The sequence below is a fragment of the Muntiacus reevesi genome, chromosome 2 (genome assembly GCF_963930625.1).
Source record: "Muntiacus reevesi chromosome 2, mMunRee1.1, whole genome shotgun sequence".
Taxonomy (NCBI): domain Eukaryota; kingdom Metazoa; phylum Chordata; class Mammalia; order Artiodactyla; family Cervidae; genus Muntiacus; species Muntiacus reevesi.
In genome coordinates this window covers 273,312,390-273,329,446 of record NC_089250.1, presented here as the reverse complement: position 1 = coordinate 273,329,446, position 17,057 = coordinate 273,312,390, and the positions used below count along the sequence as shown (strand labels likewise).

The 17,057-nt window shown below is 38.2% G+C and overlaps 2 protein-coding genes and 1 pseudogene across 3 annotated transcripts in view; 1 reads left to right on the top strand and 2 right to left on the bottom strand.

Moving 5' to 3' along the window:
- Window positions 1–15,191, top strand: part of LOC136161657 (zinc finger protein 665-like) — a 61,777-nt gene extending 46,586 nt beyond the window's left edge. For both annotated transcript variants that reach the window (XM_065926683.1, XM_065926682.1), the window contains exons 4-5: window positions 2,975–3,101; window positions 10,062–15,191. In XM_065926683.1, the coding sequence (XP_065782755.1) occupies window positions 2,975–3,101; window positions 10,062–11,473 (1,539 nt within the window). In that variant the 3' untranslated portion in view covers window positions 11,474–15,191. The remainder of the gene's footprint in view (window positions 1–2,974; window positions 3,102–10,061) is intronic.
- The window catches only part of LOC136161650 (zinc finger protein 665-like), a 365,259-nt gene that overhangs the window by 280,126 nt on the left and 68,076 nt on the right, over window positions 1–17,057 (bottom strand). The window lies entirely within an intron of this gene.
- LOC136159480 (ATP synthase F(0) complex subunit C2, mitochondrial pseudogene) lies at window positions 1,747–2,141 on the bottom strand (annotated as a pseudogene).

Sequence of the window (17,057 nt, the reverse complement as noted above, 5' to 3'; positions counted from 1 at the left end):
CCTTAAGTTAGTGAGTACTACCTGTTTCAACTCTCTGACAACCTCTGCATCTCTTGCCCTGTGTTTTTCCTCCTGTTACTTCTTCTAGTGGCCCCTGCTCATGGGCATCGTATCCCAGTGAACGACAGGCACCCTGGACAGCTCCTTTCATGCCCCTGTAATTTCAGAAGGAATGTATTGAATGCTTCCTTCCCATGATGATGTATCTTGAGATAGTCTTGCTTAATAACTACATTTTTTTCCATATTCTTTTTTGGCATGATTTTTAATTCTCCAGGAATTAAAAATTTTTACTATATTTTACTTTAGTATTGTGATAATTTTTTTGTTATAATCTAATGACTCTTCTAATTTCAAATCACTGTTTTATTAATGGAAAAAAGGAAAGAAAGTCTTTGGCTTCTGTTAATGCCTTGCTATGTAAATTTAAATGGATAAAATTATATTTGTGTTTTTGTATATGTTAATTTTATTATGAATTGAGTTCAAGTATTCTTCTTTTTTTTTTTTAATTAATTAATTAATTAATTAATTTATTTATTTTTCAGTGGGTTTTGTCATACATTGATGTGAATCAGCCATAGAGTTACACGAATTCCCCATCCCGGTCTCCCATCCCACCTCCCTCTCCACCCGATTCCTCTGGATCTTCCCAGCCCAATAGGCCCGAGCACTTGACTCATGCCTCCCACCTGGGCTGGTGGTCTGTTTCACCACAGATAATATACATGCTGTTCTTTCAAAACATCCCACCCTCCCCTTCTCCCACAGAGTTCAAAAGTCTGTTCTGTACTTCTGCGTCTCTTCTTCTGCCCTGCATATAGGCCATCGTTACCATCTTTCTAAATTCCGTATATATGTGTTAGTATACCGTAATGTTCTTTATCTTTCTGGCTCACCTCACTCTGTATAATGGGCTCCAGTTTCATCCATCTCATTAGAACTGATTCAAATGAATTCTTTTTAACGGCTGAGTAATATTCCATGGTGTATATGTACCACAGCTTCCTTATCCATTCATCTGCTGATGGGCATCTAGGTTGCTTCCATGTCCTGGCTATTATAAACAGTGCTGCGATGAACATTGGGGTGCACGTGTCTCTTTCAGATCTGGTTTCCTTGGTGTGTATGCCCAGAAGTGGTATTGCATTTTTAAAAATGTTTTTACCAGTTTTCTTTTGGTAGGCTAGTATAGAATCCTGGTGACAAATTCAGCTGAGTACAAAGGATACATTTTTATCATCTGAAACATGCTAAAATACATGTGAATAAAAGAATGATATACAATTGACCAAAAAGTCTGTCAAGAGACGAATCCTCTCATTTCAGTTAATTTTTTATAGATATATATGCATGCATGTGGAAGTCTGTGGTTTAGATAGAAGACATCATGATTTGAAAACTACACATTACCTTTTTTTTCAGTTGAAATTATGTTATCAGTATAATCTGTGGCCTTGAAATTTTCTAAACAATCCTGTTAGTGTTTTAAGTAGTAAGTTGCTAACAGTTGTGTTTCTGTATCCACGTCTATAATGAGCTTTCATGCCATTCCACATTGTTCAGCTTGGACTTTTTTTTTTCATAGTAATACAATATTTATTTGCTTTCCTTCTGTCAAAGCCTGAGCTCACCACTGTCCCCAGGCTGCCTGGGGAGTTACAGGAAAGGGAAGATGCAGGGAAGGCACAGGAGAAAGAACTGTGGGAGGTGGAAGCAGCTCCTTCACGTCGTGAGGAAGATGAGCTAGATCACTATCAGGCAAAAGGGCCCCATGGCCTTTGAGAGGGCCAAGCCCATGGTGCAGACGAGCTGCTGTTTCAGAGAAGGGTTCCTGGGTAACAGTGATGAAGCTCCTGAACACGGTCCCACTTTCAGCCCTGGACCCAGCCACCCCTGCTCTCGCAGCTCCAGCTCCAGGGAACTTGGCTTCTGAGTCAAAGTCCCTTGAAATGGCGCTGGTTTGGAAGGTGCGGATAGGAATGAGTGAGATGGTCCGGGGACCCGGGGCTGCCAGGCTGCTGTGGCTCTCATCGGTTAGTGTCTCCGGTCCTTCACGACCACGGACAGTGATCACTCAGCCGGCGGGAGGTTCTCCCGATCAGGGAGGGGGTGGAGACGAATTCGGCGCAGGCGTCCATTCTCAGGGGATGAAGGCCCGAGGCCTGAGAGCTGCTCCCCCTGCAGAGAAGACAGAGGGGCAGGGAGGAGGCTCACCTTGGACTTCTTTCAAGTTTTCTTTAGGAGCCCTCTGTCAAAGGAGTTTTAATGTTCTCCATATTACTTAACTGTTAGATGCTTAAGCTTCAGTTGCTGAGCCCAAGCCTCTGAGTTCAGATGCTTCGTGTAACAGTTGTTACCTTCTTGATCTGAGTCGAGTTTCTCAGAGTGTCTGTGACACAGTTTTTCTTCTGTAAGGTGGGACCAGATCGTTCTTTAATGAGCTATCATATTGATGACAGGTTCTTGCCTGTAAAGTACTTATTTAATGTTTATAGAGTAATACTACAGTAATTTAGAGTAACAAGAAGCCTTCAGACACTTTTGGTCCTTGCTGCTATTACCGTCATAAGTGAAAAATTTGACCTTTTCATTAAAAGTGCTGTGGCTTTATCATCTCTGAAGACACCACTCATGCTGTACCTCATCTGGATAATGAATTGCACTCACTGGGTAGAATGAAATATCTGACACTTATGTATAGCCAATACAGTGTTGAGTTTTATTTATATATAGTTCATGGATTTTGAAGAATGATGAAAAATTCGTATTAATGGGAGTATCTTATAAGGTCTTATGAAAAAGCATAAGAAATTAAAATTAGAGATCCATGATTTCTCCAGATACTCCTGCATGGATCTGTTAGAACAGATGCTTCAATGAAGTCAATCCTTATCACTTAAATACCCTTTCTCTTTTGCATGAAAATGAGAACATTTCATGGCCCTTTTGGTGACATGTGGTTTCATTTCAGGAACAACTGACCTCTGAGGATGTGGCCATCGAATTCACTCAGGAGGAGTGGGAATTCCTGGACCCTGCTCAGAGGGCCTTGTACAGGGATGTGATGCTGGAGACCTACAGGAACCTGCTGTCTGTGGGTGAGGATGACTTGCTTCCAGAGCTGCCCTTGGGTATCTGCATTTTCCCTGTGTGCCCCTTGGGGGGCCCTGATGTCTTTCATCTGAGAGTTCTGGTTACTCGGGCATGACAAGCTTGACAAGGTTAAACTGACCCTCTTCAGATGCTGTGTCTGTCTCATGTCACATGTGAGGTTGTCCCAGCGCTTAATTATGTACAAAGCTCACTGGCAAATGTTAAAAGAAAACACCAAAAAAATCGATTTTCTATTTTTTACCTTTTGACTTTTGGCTCAGTGTTTAAAAATATCCACAGCACTTTAGATTTCTTTCTTCTGATAACCCTGAATATCTATTTCTTTTTGTTTTGCTTGTTTGTTTACTTTTTTTGGCTGCACCATTCTGCATGTGGGATCTTATTAGTTCCCTGACTAAGGATCAAACCTGCACCCCCTGCATTTGAAGTGCAGCATCTTAACCACAGATCACCAGGGGAGTCCCAGAATTTCTGTTTCTGATCTGAATATTATCTCCATATTGGAGCATAAGAAAAAGCTCTGGACAGTGGGGGGTGATGTAAAAATAGCCAAAGATACAACATATAAAGAAAAATGAATATGTCAAAAAGGCTGTTTTTTTTTCTGTTTAGGAGTGGGACAATCTGGTGGATTGACTCCTTTGTGGCTGTTACTTAGGAAGATGTAAGGAGAGTGGGTAGCGATGTCGTCTTTTTGATCCTAGATCCTACGAGGGGAGCATAAGTGAATCTCGCGGGCTCTTAGCTTGCCACCTGTAGGTCAGGCGCATGGTCCCATCTCAAGATCCTGTAATGTCTGACCTTCCTGTTGTGTTAGTTTTACTCTTGTGCTGCTCTAGCCAGTCTGGGAATGTCAACTGTTCCCAAGGTTACATTCTCCTTACTTTGTATCATTTTACCTCTTAAATTTCTTTGAAATATATTCTTGAGAGTCTGAAATTTTGTCTGGTTTCCTTACTGTGATAATCCTCCTATGTTTAATTGGCAGTCTCTGGTGAGTCTCTGTGGAGTGGATTTACTAGGTAACAGAAAACTGTGATGGAGACACTATTCTTAATGTTATTTTCTTGCTCTGTTCAAAGTCACCACTTGAAGGTATCCAGTAGAGTAGTCAGTATCTTATAGGATTATGAGAGAGAAAGTATCACGAGAGCCTGATGCATCTTTCCAGGCTATTTTCTGGCTTTGGAGACTCTGTCAAGGGCATCATGACACTGTTGTTCATGTGTATCAAGGACCATATATTTTAGCCTCTGTAAATGGTATGGGAATTTTTCCCAGGACAGCTTTGTCCAAGTTCACATTCTCATATCTATGAGGCTATTGGCTGCACTGTTGTTCTGTTCATTTTAAGTATTTTTTTATTTTATCATTGAGTTCAAATTTCTGTGTTACTCTTAGTGTTTCTGTTTTGTATTTGCAATGCGTTGGATGATTGATTGGGGAACGGTCCCTATGGTGGAACTGGTGATCAGTCCCTCTTAAAATTCTTTATATATTCTTTGTCCTCATTTACTATGAGATGTATGATTTCCACATATTTTCTCTTCTACTGTTGATTGTCTTTTCAAACTCACTGCACTTTAATGCACAGTAGTTTATAATTTTGATATAGTTCAATATATTAATATCTGATTTTATTTTGTGGCCTGTGGTTTTGGTGTTATATCTGGTAAATCATTTGTGGGTCCAATTTCCAGAAACATTTCCTGCACATTTACTTCTAGGAGTTTTATACATTTGTAACTTAGGTTTAAGTCTTTGAACCATTTTGAGTTCATTTTTGTCTATAGTGTAAGATAATGTTCGAAGTAAATTCTTTTGCTGGTGGGTATTCAGTTTTGTCAACATGTCTTGTTTCATAGGATACTTCCCCCACTTAGTAGTTTTTACATCCTTGTGAAACATCGCTTGAACATTTCCACAAGGGATGTTTTTGTTTTTGTTTTAACCATTCTTTTTGGCTCTGCTACTGCTTCTGCTGCTAAGTTGCATCAGTCGTGTCCGACTCTGCGACCCACCAGGCTCCTCTGTCCCTGGGATTCTCCAGGCAGGAACACTGGAGTGGGTTTCCATTTCCTTCTCCACTTGTTAGGTATGGTTAATTTACAATGTTGTGTTTCAGGTATACAGAAATTTACAAGATACTTAGTATAGTTCCCTGAGCTATATAGTAGGTTCTTGTTGTTTATTTTGTATATATATTAGTTTGTATATATTCCAGGCTCCTAATTTATCTCTCCCTTTCCTGCCCCCGCCACCATCCTGCACTATCCCCTTTGGTAAGCATAAGTTTGTTTTTTATGCTGGTGAGTTTATTTTGTGAATAAGTTCATTTGTATCATTTATTTCAGTTCAACATATAATATCCTATATTTGTCTTTCTCTGTCTGATTTCACTTAGAATAATCCCTAAACCTGTCTATATTGTTGCAAAAGGCTTTACTTCATTGTGTTTTATGCTGTGGAGGTGGCAACCCACTCCAGTGTTCTTGCCTGGAGAATTTCATGGACAGGGGAGTCTGGTGGGCTGCAGGCCATGGGGTCTTAAAGAGTTGGACATGGCTGAGCCACTTGCACTTCACAATATTCCCTTGTATATGTGTACCACATATTCTTTATCCCTTTGTCTGTCAGTGAACATTTAGGTTGCTACCATGTTTTGCCTGGTATAAACAGTGCTGCTAAAAACATTGGGGTGCATGTATGATTTTGAATCAGTTTTCATCCTTTCTGGATATATGCCCAGGATTGGAATTGATGGTTCATGTGATAGCTCTATTTTTAGTTCTTTATGGAACCTCCATGCTATTCTCCAAGGTGGCAGTACCAATTTATGTTCCTTCCAACAGTGTAGGAGGGTTCTCTTTTCTCCACACCCTCTCAACCATTTATTGTTTGTAGACTTTTTGATGGTGTTCATTCTGACCAGTGTGAGGTGATTTTGATTCGCATTTCTCTGATAAGTAGAGACCTAGAACATCGTTTCAGGCAACTATTGGGCGTCTGTCCTTCTCCTTTGGAGAAATATCTGTTTTGATCTTCTGCCCAGTTTTTGATTTGGTTGTTTGTTTGTTTTGATATTAAGCTGTATGAACTGTTTGTATATTTGGAAATAAATCCCTTATAGGTAGCATCATTTACAAACTTAGTCTCCAAGTCCATAAGTTGTATTTTTGTTCTCTTTTTGGTTTCCTTCGCTTTGCAAAAAGGTTTTAAATTTCATTAGGTCTCATTTGTTTGATTTTGCTTGTGTTACCATGACTCTAAGAAAGAGCCAAAAAAAACCTTTGCTGACACTTATGTCAATGTTTTGCATTTGTTTTCCACTATGAATTTTATAGTATCTGGTCTTGCATTTAGATGTTTAATACATTTTCAGTTTATTTTTGTATGTGGTGTTAGAGAATGTTGTAATTTCATTCTTTTTCATGTAACTATCCATTTATCCCAGCATCACTTATTAAAGAGACTTCTTCATTCTATATTCTTTCCTCCTTTGTTATAGAGTAATTGACTGTAAGTAAATTAGTTTATTTCTGGGTTTTCTATCCTGTTCTACTGATCTGTGTTCTGTTTTGTGCCATTATCATATTGTTTTGATGACTATAAGTTTGTAGTATAGTCTGAAGTCAGGGACATCATTCCTCCAGCTCTGTTCTTCCTTGTCAAGATCATTTTAGATACCAGAGTCTTTTGTATTTTGGTGCAAATTAAATTTTTCTTTGTTTTATGAAATATGTCATTGTTAATTTGATAAGAGTTGCATTGAATATGTAGATTGCCTTGGATAGTATGGTCATTTTAACAGTATTCTTTCAATCCAAGAACATGGTATATGTTTCCATCTGTGTCATCTTTGGTATCAGTCATCAGCATCTTATAGTTTTATGAGTACAGTTCGTTTGACTTTTTAGGTAGGTTTATTCCTTAAAATTTTATTCTTTTCTATGAGATGGTGAGTGGGATTGTTTCATTAATTTCGCTTCCTGATACATCATTTTTAGTGTATAGAAATGAACAGTTTTCCATATATTTAGTATCCAACAAGTTTACTCTGTTCATTGATGAGGTCTGGTAGTCATCTGGTGGCATCTTCGGGATTTTCTGTGTGTAGCATCATACTGACAGTTTTACTTCTTTTTTATTTTTTAAAACTTGAATTCCAAAAAAACAAACTTGAATTCCTTTTATTTCTTTTTCTTCTCTGATTGTTGTGACTAGGACTTCCAAAAATATGTTCAATAAAAGTGGCAATAGTGAGCATTTTTGTCTTATTCATGTTGTTAAGGGGAGTGCTTTCAGTTTTTCCCTGTTGAGCATGATGTTAGCTGTGTGTTTGACATATACAGTCTTAATTATGTTGAGGTAGGGTCCATCTGTGCTGACTTTCTGAAGGATTTTTATCATAAATGGCACTTGAATTTTGTCAGAACCTTTTCTGCATCTATTGATGATCATATGGTTTTTAGTCTTCAACTGTTAATGTTGTGTATCATACTGAATAACTTGTGGATATTGAGAAATCTCGCATCCCTGCAGTAAATCCAACTGATCATGGTTTATGATCTTTTTATGTATTAGTAACTTTGAATCTGCTCTTTTGAACTCAGGGAAGGTCTAGGAGAATAAAGCCTTTTTCTACGAAAAGGAAAAGGCTCAGAAAGGCTTTTGTAACTGGGAAGGTCCTCCAGAGTCAGTTTCAATCCCTCCTTTTCTTTGATACTCCTCGATCTTGAGATGAACATGTGTGGAAGAAGAAACGAAGTAAATGTCCAACAGAGAGGTTAATCATACTTGGCAGAGGAACCCAGGTTTAGAAAGCCTTTTCCTGGATGTTCCTTCTGATTTCTGCTAATAAGATTCTTACACAATATCCTGGAATATTGTGTATGTTTTTCTTGAATATAAGCATTCCATTGTAACGTACAAAATTCACAGTTGGATACATTACATTTTAAATAGTATAACAGGTATTATCCTGCTTTCTCCATATATCACAGTCACTTGTAAAACCTCTCTTGTTTCTGTCCCATACCCAATGTATAATGCCCATAAACTTGCTGAACCAGTTCTTTTCTTTTAAGGTCAGTATATTAGTTTGTGCTCTCAGTTATTTTCACAAAGACATGCAGTCCCAAGCTGATATCTGACATCAGCCTGTGTACCCTATGCTCCACTCAGGCCCTTTGTTAGTCCTGACCATTCCTCACATAGTACCTTGATACGGATGGAAACATTGTTCTTACCTACCACATCCCTCCACCTTCTTCATGCTCTCACTGTAAAGATAATCTCTGGTCGTTTATTGAACAGGTTTCTCAGGACATAACCTCAATCACTCTGTGCATCCATGATAACTCACAAACCATTTCAAGATGGGATGACTGAATAAGTGTTAAACAGATTACTTCTGTCTTGTATCTTCCTTGATATTTTCTATGTTCCTTGTATTTTTTTTTTTTTTAATATTTTCTAATCTGTTTCTTCGGTGGGTGGTCATGTTTACAAAGAAGTTTTCTCAGTCTATAGGTTCAGATTCATATCCTGGTTCTCTTACCACTTTGTGGGCCAATTGGGTATGTCTCCTGCTCTGATTAGAGAAAAACATGTTAATTTACCTCACGTCTTTAAAAGCAAATTAGTGTTGTCAGTTGGCTTACAGTAGGGCATGGTTTATAGTAAATACTCAAAATTTATTTTTGTTTAAAAAAGGTAATATCTATATTCTGTCATGTTCTTTATGATATGACTTTATCTACATTATATCTTTTAAAATTTTTGTTTATTTTTTAATTGAAGGATAATTGCTTTACAGAATTTTGTTTGCTGTCAAACCTCAGCTACATTATATTCTGTATGCTTTTCACTTGCAACATTTTTCAGCAATACTGTCTGACCCTAGTCAATAAATACACAAAGCAGTCACTTTTTATTTATTATATTTTGGTGCCATTAAACCAGGTAATTAAGAATAGTGCATGGCTAGAGATTAGCCTTCCTTGGTGGCTCAGTGGTAAAGAATTCACCTACTAATGCAGAAGATGCAGGTTTGATCCCTGTGTCAGGAAGATCCCATGGAGAAGGAAATGGCAACGCACTCCATTATTCTTGCCTGGGAAATGCCTTGGACAGAGGAGTCCTGTGGGCTACAGTCCACGGGGTCGCAAAGAGTCAAACACGACTGAGCGACTGAACAGCAACAACATAGGCAGGGATTGCTTTGGTTCTTGGCTGTTAGAAAACTGGTGAATATTTTACGTCTCAATTTATGTGTCATTTACGGATGATGGTCTTTTAGCGTGTATTCTGCAATACAGCTAACACATACTACTTGTTAACATTGTAAAATGCCTTTTCTTTTTGGGTACGTAGTTCTATAGCAGATTTAGAAAATTATGTTGTTTCCAAAAAATTGTTTTAGTCATCTTCTTCTGTTTCTCATTTGTTTCCAATTGTAAACAACCAATTATGAATAGTTAATTATTAATTGGGTAAGCTTGGTTTTGGATTATTTACTGTTACAATATATAATATGTTGTTTAGAATTTATTTATGTACAGTAAGTATGCAGAATACAATGATAGTGTAATAGTTTTCTTTTCAATTTGAGACAACTGTTGATTGATATGTTCCTAGGGGTCCTGGTAGAAAATAACTCCGTTTTTGAGAGTTGGCATAAGATTGTCCAATGTGAGTGTGTTTGGCACACTTTTTTTAAAACTAGGTTTTTAAAACTAGGCTACATTAACTGTGAATTTATGTTATCATGCTTTCTTAAAATAAGAATTATATTCCTTTAGTGTTTCTAAAGACTTAAGGTCATCATTGTGGTGTTTCATAACTTGGCGTAAATATTACTTTTGGTGTAATATATATTCAACATGAAACAATTACTTTTGAATTATTGTGAGCAGGTACCTATAGTTCTTTTTATCTTGTAGATATCTCTCCTACACTTGTGATCAAGCATTTACAGCCCAAAGCGAACAATGATAATAAACGAGAACCATTCCAAACATTGATGCTTGGAAGATCTGAAAGCTGTGAAATCAAACATTTTCATCTTTGGGAAATTCCGGAAAATATGTGTGATATTGAGTGTCAGGGGAGAGATGACAAAAGAAATTACAAAGGAACACTTGTAAGCCTTAATGGAAATGTGCCTGATGGAAGAGATTCACATGATAGAAAGGATGCAGGAATCAAGCCCTTTGGAAACAGGCTTGGATTTAACTTTCAGGATAAAGTGCAGATATTTCAAACTGGCGGGATAATTTCTGAATATAATGAAGTTGAGAGGTCTGTCAACAACAGTTTCTCATTTTCACCACTTCAAAGAAGTCCTCCTTGTGTCCAAACCAGTGTTTCTAACATATATGGGGATGATTTTATGAATCCTTCAGTAATAACACAAGACCTCAAAGCACACAGGGAAAAACCTTACAAATGTGATGAGTGTGGGAAAACCTATCTTAAGGGCTCATACCTCATTAAACATCAGGCCATCCATATAAGAGAGGAATCACATAAATGTGAAGTATGTGACAAATTGTTTGATCAGAGTTCACAGCTTGCACGTCATTTGAAAATTCATTCTGCAGTGAAATGTTACAAATGTCATGAGTGTGGCAAAACCTTTAATGATAGCTCCACCCTTGCTAGACATCAGATAATCCACTCGGGAGCAAACTTACATAATTGTGATGTATGTGGTAAAATCTTTGATCCGAATTCATTCCTTGTAAGTCATCAGAATATCCCTGCAAGAAAGAGAAGTTACCAATGTAATGAGTGTGGCAAAACCTTTACTGACAGCTCAAACCTCAGGAGACATCAGAAAATTCATACAGGAAAGAAATTGTTTAAATGTGATATATGTGACAAAGTCTTCAGCCGAAATGCACACCTTGCTGGTCATCAGAGGGTTCATACTGGAGAGAAACCTTACAAATGTAATGAGTGTGGCAAGCACTTCAGTCAACCTTCACAGTTCATAAGTCATAAGAGATTTCATACTGGAGAGAAACCTTACAAATGTGATGAGTGTGGCAAGGCCTTTCGTGTAAAGTCAATCCTTTTAAGTCATCAGACAGTTCATACTGGTGAGAGACCTTACAAATGTGATGAGTGTGGAAAAGTCTTCGGTCAAAAACCACATCTTCGCCTTCATTGGAGAATTCATACTGGAGAGAGACCTTTCAAATGTAATGAGTGTGGCAAGTTCTTCAGTCGAAATTCACACCTTACAAGTCATCGGAGAATACATATAGAGAAACCTTTCAAATGTTTCAAGTGTGGAAAATCCTTTACTCAGGTCTCAGCACTCACTAAACATCAGAAAATCCATACATGAGAGAAACTTATGTGAATGTGGTATATGGTAGAAGTTTTCAAAATTCAAAGTTCAAACTTCACACACTACTGTTGGTCAGAGAATTCATATTACTGAGGAACCATACAAATATGAGTGTGGCAACATATTAGCTTGATGAGAAAATTCATGCTGGATAGAAGCCAGATATATATGTATTTATTAGTCAGGTCTTTAGAATATGATTTCATTCTAGAAAGATTCCCCACCAGTTTCACAAATGTGAAAAAAAGAAAAACCCTGTCCTCACATCTCACATCTCGCCAGTAGTATCAGGGTATTTATCCTGGAGAAAACACACAGCAGTGTAATGTGTGTGGCAAGGATCTTTCCCAAAAGTCACGAGATAGGAACATAGTGGAGCCATACTTCCAGACTCAGTGGTGTGGCAAATCCTTTACCTTTTTCACTTTATGTATTCTCTGATGACTTTAGTTCAGGTACTCAGCAACTGTAATAAGTCCATATTTGAAGAGAAGCTATAGAGATCTTTTTGTGTGAAAGAAACCCGAATTCTAACTCAGCAAAGTTGATTCTTTGGGACAGTAGTCCACCATCTTTTTGGTGTCTGGGCTTTCTGAATAAAGTCACTATTCCTTGCCCAACAAGTAGTCTCTCAGTTTATTGGCCTGTTGTGTGGTGAGCTCAAAGAGCTTGACTTTGGTAATACATTGATCAAATGCATTTGCTACATGCATTTCATGATGGTCTCTAGGAAGGAATCAGTGAGATGAAGGGGTGGACTTCATTAGATACAATTCACTCAGGTCCTGTGTTTCCTGGAAAAACACACAGCCTGAATTACAAAATTCAAAAGTGTGTGTGAATTAGCAACAGGCAGGGCGGAAAATAATGTGAAACTAGGACATGACTCATCATGGTCAGCAGGATCAGGAAACCGCTCCGTACATAGTTCAGCCTGTTATAAAACATAATGTTCTACCAACTGACCTTGAACAGAGTAGGCAAGATGTTAAAAGGACTGGGCTTTTCGTAAGAGGAGAGGGACAGTGACCAGGGACTGATGGTGTGCTAGGAACAATGCATAGGAAAAGGGTCATGTTCTCCTTTGGATAGAAATAACTGTTGTATGTATGATTAAAGAAGAGTTACTCTTATTTGTGGAAATTGAAGACAGAGCTGTCACAGTCTTTGTAGACTGGGACCAGGGGACTAGAGTTGATGAGAAGGATACAGGGGACCCAAGTCTTGAGTGAAACAAGGGTGCTTCATTTGCAGAAATGCATGTTTATATATCTTCATACAAGGCAGCTTTAGGCAGTAAAAAAATTGAGCAAAAACAAAGCCAAGCAAATAACAATCTTCAAAGGGCCAGAAAGCATTCCATATCCTGAGTAAGAGGAGCATAACTGAATAGATTATCTTTTAGTAAAAGCTCACTGAAAGGAATCCAAGCAGGTGCCCTTTCTTATGATCTGAGTCCTGAGAACTGCATGCAGCTCTGCTCGTTCCTGTTTTCCAGGAACTGATAAGGAACAGAGAGTCCTTGAGAAATGGCACACAAAAGAAGAAAATGCAACATATTCCGATCCCTTAAAGTTGAACATCCCCTGACAATTCCCACTTTTTTATTTTTTCATAATTAGATGTGTAGATACTTTTGTGAGAAAGGCCTTGACCAATTGAGTTTGTTTAGTTTTAATAAATTTAGTTGAAAGGCATCGGTGTATTACAGATGTAATCACCAGGATGATTATCAACATTATAGTTTCAGATCCAATACTACGTGTAATGCTTTGAAACCATCCTCGAGGGTCTAGCCCAGATAATTGATCAGCTAGCTGTTCAGCTAAGGTTTCCAAACTGTTGGAAGAGGGTAGACTCTTAGAGAAAGTTTCAAGGATTTCCTTTTGCAACAATTGTACATTTATGGAAGCATTATTATGTATTTTTTGCAAATGAAATTTGATTTGTTCCCAATTGTAAGCACTATGGTTGAACCAAACAGGAGTGATACAAAATTGAGTAGAATTTCAATCACAATTTAATAATACTTGTTTTGTGAATCTGTTAATTGATCTCCAACCCATTGGAAGGCTGTTTTTAATTCCTGAATTTTATCTTGAAATTTTTCATCTATCTGAACCTGAGTGACCCATATAGTATGAGCATCTTTAGTCCAATTTTGAATGAAGTTTTGTGTTTGAATTGAAGTTTGTAAAGCAATGTCTGATAGCAGCAGTGGTACAAATGGCTGTTAACCCCAAAATGCCAAGAATCAACCATCCAGTGAATTGCTTAGATAGTCAGAGTAATTTAGTGAGTAACTGGGAGGCAAGTCTTGCCATGGGACCCTCTTTCCAGGGCCGTTGGAGATCTACTGGCAGCTACAGACTATGTCAAGATCGAAGAATCCAAAGGGATTTGCTTTTTAGAGAAATAGAGGAATTAAGACAAGTATACAATTTGCAATCAGTACAAGTAACAGAATGTAAAGTCTTATTAAATTGTAAGTTTCCTATGGTTATAATAAAAGGAAGGGGAACACAAGCTTGTATAAAATATGACTGATTATAACAGAAGGAATAGTTACTATGACTATGGCTGGTCCTTGTGACATATCCAGTCCAAGTTTTTCAGTCTTTGTAGCAAGTTTCCAGATGTCCCATTGTTCAAGCCCAATTTTTTAATTGAGGACAATTTGAGGGTGAGGAGGCACCATTCTTCTGTCAAGCCAGCCAAGGAGTCCTTTGTCATGGACGTGTTCCATTGATTTGTTGGTAATCTTCCATTTACTTGAGTAACATAATCACACATAGTACTGTTAATATCATCTGAGCAGTTAGATAACCACATACCATAGGGTCCCTTATCAACAATGGTGTTGATTGGCCACAAACATTAATTTCCCTGATTTAGCTTGACATCTAACTCAATAAACAGGAGGATATTTAAAATCCTTATACGTAAACCCCTTACATTCCAAATTTTGTCCTTTTCCTAGAGTTTTGGTAGTATTGACCTGGTTCTCATAAAAGCACAGGGCAGTAAACAGTGTAAACAATGTGCGCAAGTTCTTTTTTGGAGGTAGGATGAAAGCCCACGTTTGTCGACTAATATTAATACATAATTCTGCTGGATCCATGCATAAAGGAAGGATTTCATAGCCTAGAGAGATGTTAATTAGTCATCCTTCTTCCTCAGGATGAGAGGACCCCTCCAAGCTCCAAGGAGGAGGCATATGTACTGAGTCATTAGTGGATATGACCAGTCCTTTATCTGTCCATTCTACAGCGTGCAATAAAGCAGGGTTAGGTATATAAGCCCAATAAGTGTGATTAATCAAGTCATCCTAAGCAGGGGAAGCAAAAGCAAGCATAGTGACAAAAATATTTTCTGGATTCCGAGGCATTCCCTGTTGAGAAACCAGATTTTCAGATTGATTAGTAAGGGTTTTTATGTGTCCCCAAGTGGGGAGATCATAAGGTCGATGACCTCAAGTGCAGCATTTCTTGGAAATTTTTAAAGTTGCCATGGCTTGTACTGGAAACTCCTCCTCCTGGGGATTTCTCCATTTCTTCTTATCTTGAATGACTATAGCTCCCCTGGGACGGATCTTCTGAAGAGGGAGCCAACTGATTTCGTGGGATCCATCTGGAGAAATACAAGCATATCCCTTTCTCTGTAATATTAATTTTCCAGATTTCCATTGTTTAGTCAACCTGTCTTTTTTTTTTTTTTTTTTCAGTCAACCTGTCTTGATACCAGACTGGCAGAGGAAGGGAGTTATCCTTCAGTGCCTCAAAATGTTTTTCTGCTTTTGTCAAAATATCTCCTTGCAGAAAGTTTTAAACTTTATTTAAAACAAATAAAGCTGTATTAACAATAGTTAGAGGATTAAAGAATATAGTGCATTTGAATCTAGTAAAGTCTGCTCTGGATAAGTGTCAGGGGACGTTCAACTTTAAGGGATCCAATATATTGCACTTTCTTCGTTTGTGTGCTGTTTCTCAAGGACTCTGTTCCTTATCAGTTCCTGGAATACAGGAATGAGCAGAGCTGCGCGCAGTTCTCAGGACTGAGATCATGGGAATGATCCTGCTTGAATACCCTTCAGTGACCTTTTACTTACAGGACTATCCATTTTGTTGCAACCGATGGAATTACATTCTTAATGGCTGAGTAGTCATTTTATGGAAGATATATAATCATGCATTTCTGCAAATAAAGTACCCTTGTTTCACTCGATACTGGGGTCCCCTGCGTCCTTCTTTTCTCGCCTTCTTTTTGTCAACTCCAGTCCCCAGGTCCTAGTCAGTAAAGACCAAGACAAATGGTGCCCAAACAGGGACCTGGAGAATGCCCTTGGCAAGCGGACGGAGTGACTGTGGACCTATGGAGGTCGGTAAGTACAGGGATATGGGACGAACGATTGGAAAGCGCCACCACTTTTCTACTTTACTTCTTCATTTACTTAAAGTCCAAGGATTTTCGGATTCGTGTCAGCGAATAGAGGCTTATCTCCAAACGGTGGTTGAACATTATCCCTGATTCCCCAGTGAAGACAGTTTCAATTTAGAAATTTGGAACCAGATTAAAGAGAATGTTCATTGAGCCTGAAGACGGGGAAAAAATATTCCAATAGTTTTCTGGCCCTCGTGGGATCTTATTAAAGCTGTGATTCTGCCATTTCAAGATAATTCTAGCCTCACCACACTCTGATATTCGACAACAGGCGGAACGCTTGTTACATGAATTTGAATTAGATGATGAAATTTTACAAAAGGCTCAATTAGAACAACATAAAATATTTCAAAATTTTCCCACCAGCGCTGACCCAAGTGCTCCTCCTTTTTGTCTTGCAATGGGCACGAAACTGAAAGTCCCCTCAATTCAAGAACAAGAGGACCCTGATGATGATTCTTCTGAGGCTATTTTTGACAGTAAGGCTAACAATACTTTTCTTGAGGACAGCGATAAGCCTTTGGCACACACTTGTGTTTATGAAAAAATACTATCCACTCATTCTCCTTCACGACAAAGGCTTTCTGAGTTACTGGCTTTGCAGTCTCAAATCTCTGAAGCTGATGGTTTCTCTGCTTTCCCTGTTTTGAGAAATACTAACGCCCAAGGGAAGTAATACCTTAATATGAAGGCATTGATTTTTCTCACATGCAACAAATGAAGAAAGCTGTAACTGTGTGGCCCTCATTTGCCTTTTGCTAAGGAACTTTTAAACGCTATGGCATCTTCTATTGGAAATTTTGTTCCTTATGATTGGCGACTTTTGATAAGGGCTCTTCTTAAACCCGGAGAATATCTTCAGTGGACAATGTGGTTTCAGGATGTGGCCCAAGATCATGCCAATTCTAATGCTCGAGCTGGCACTCCCCAAAACCAAATTACTTTTGAAATGTTAACTGGTACAGGGCAATTCAATGCTATAGAAGCTCAAATACAAATCCCTTCTTGGTGGAAAACTATCTTGACTGTAATAATGGTAGTCATCTTGTTCTTGCTGTTTGCTTTTTATATCTGTAACTATTATATAATGAACTTTGTATCTAAGTGGCTTAGGCATTTAAGTTACAAGTGATTTTGTTCC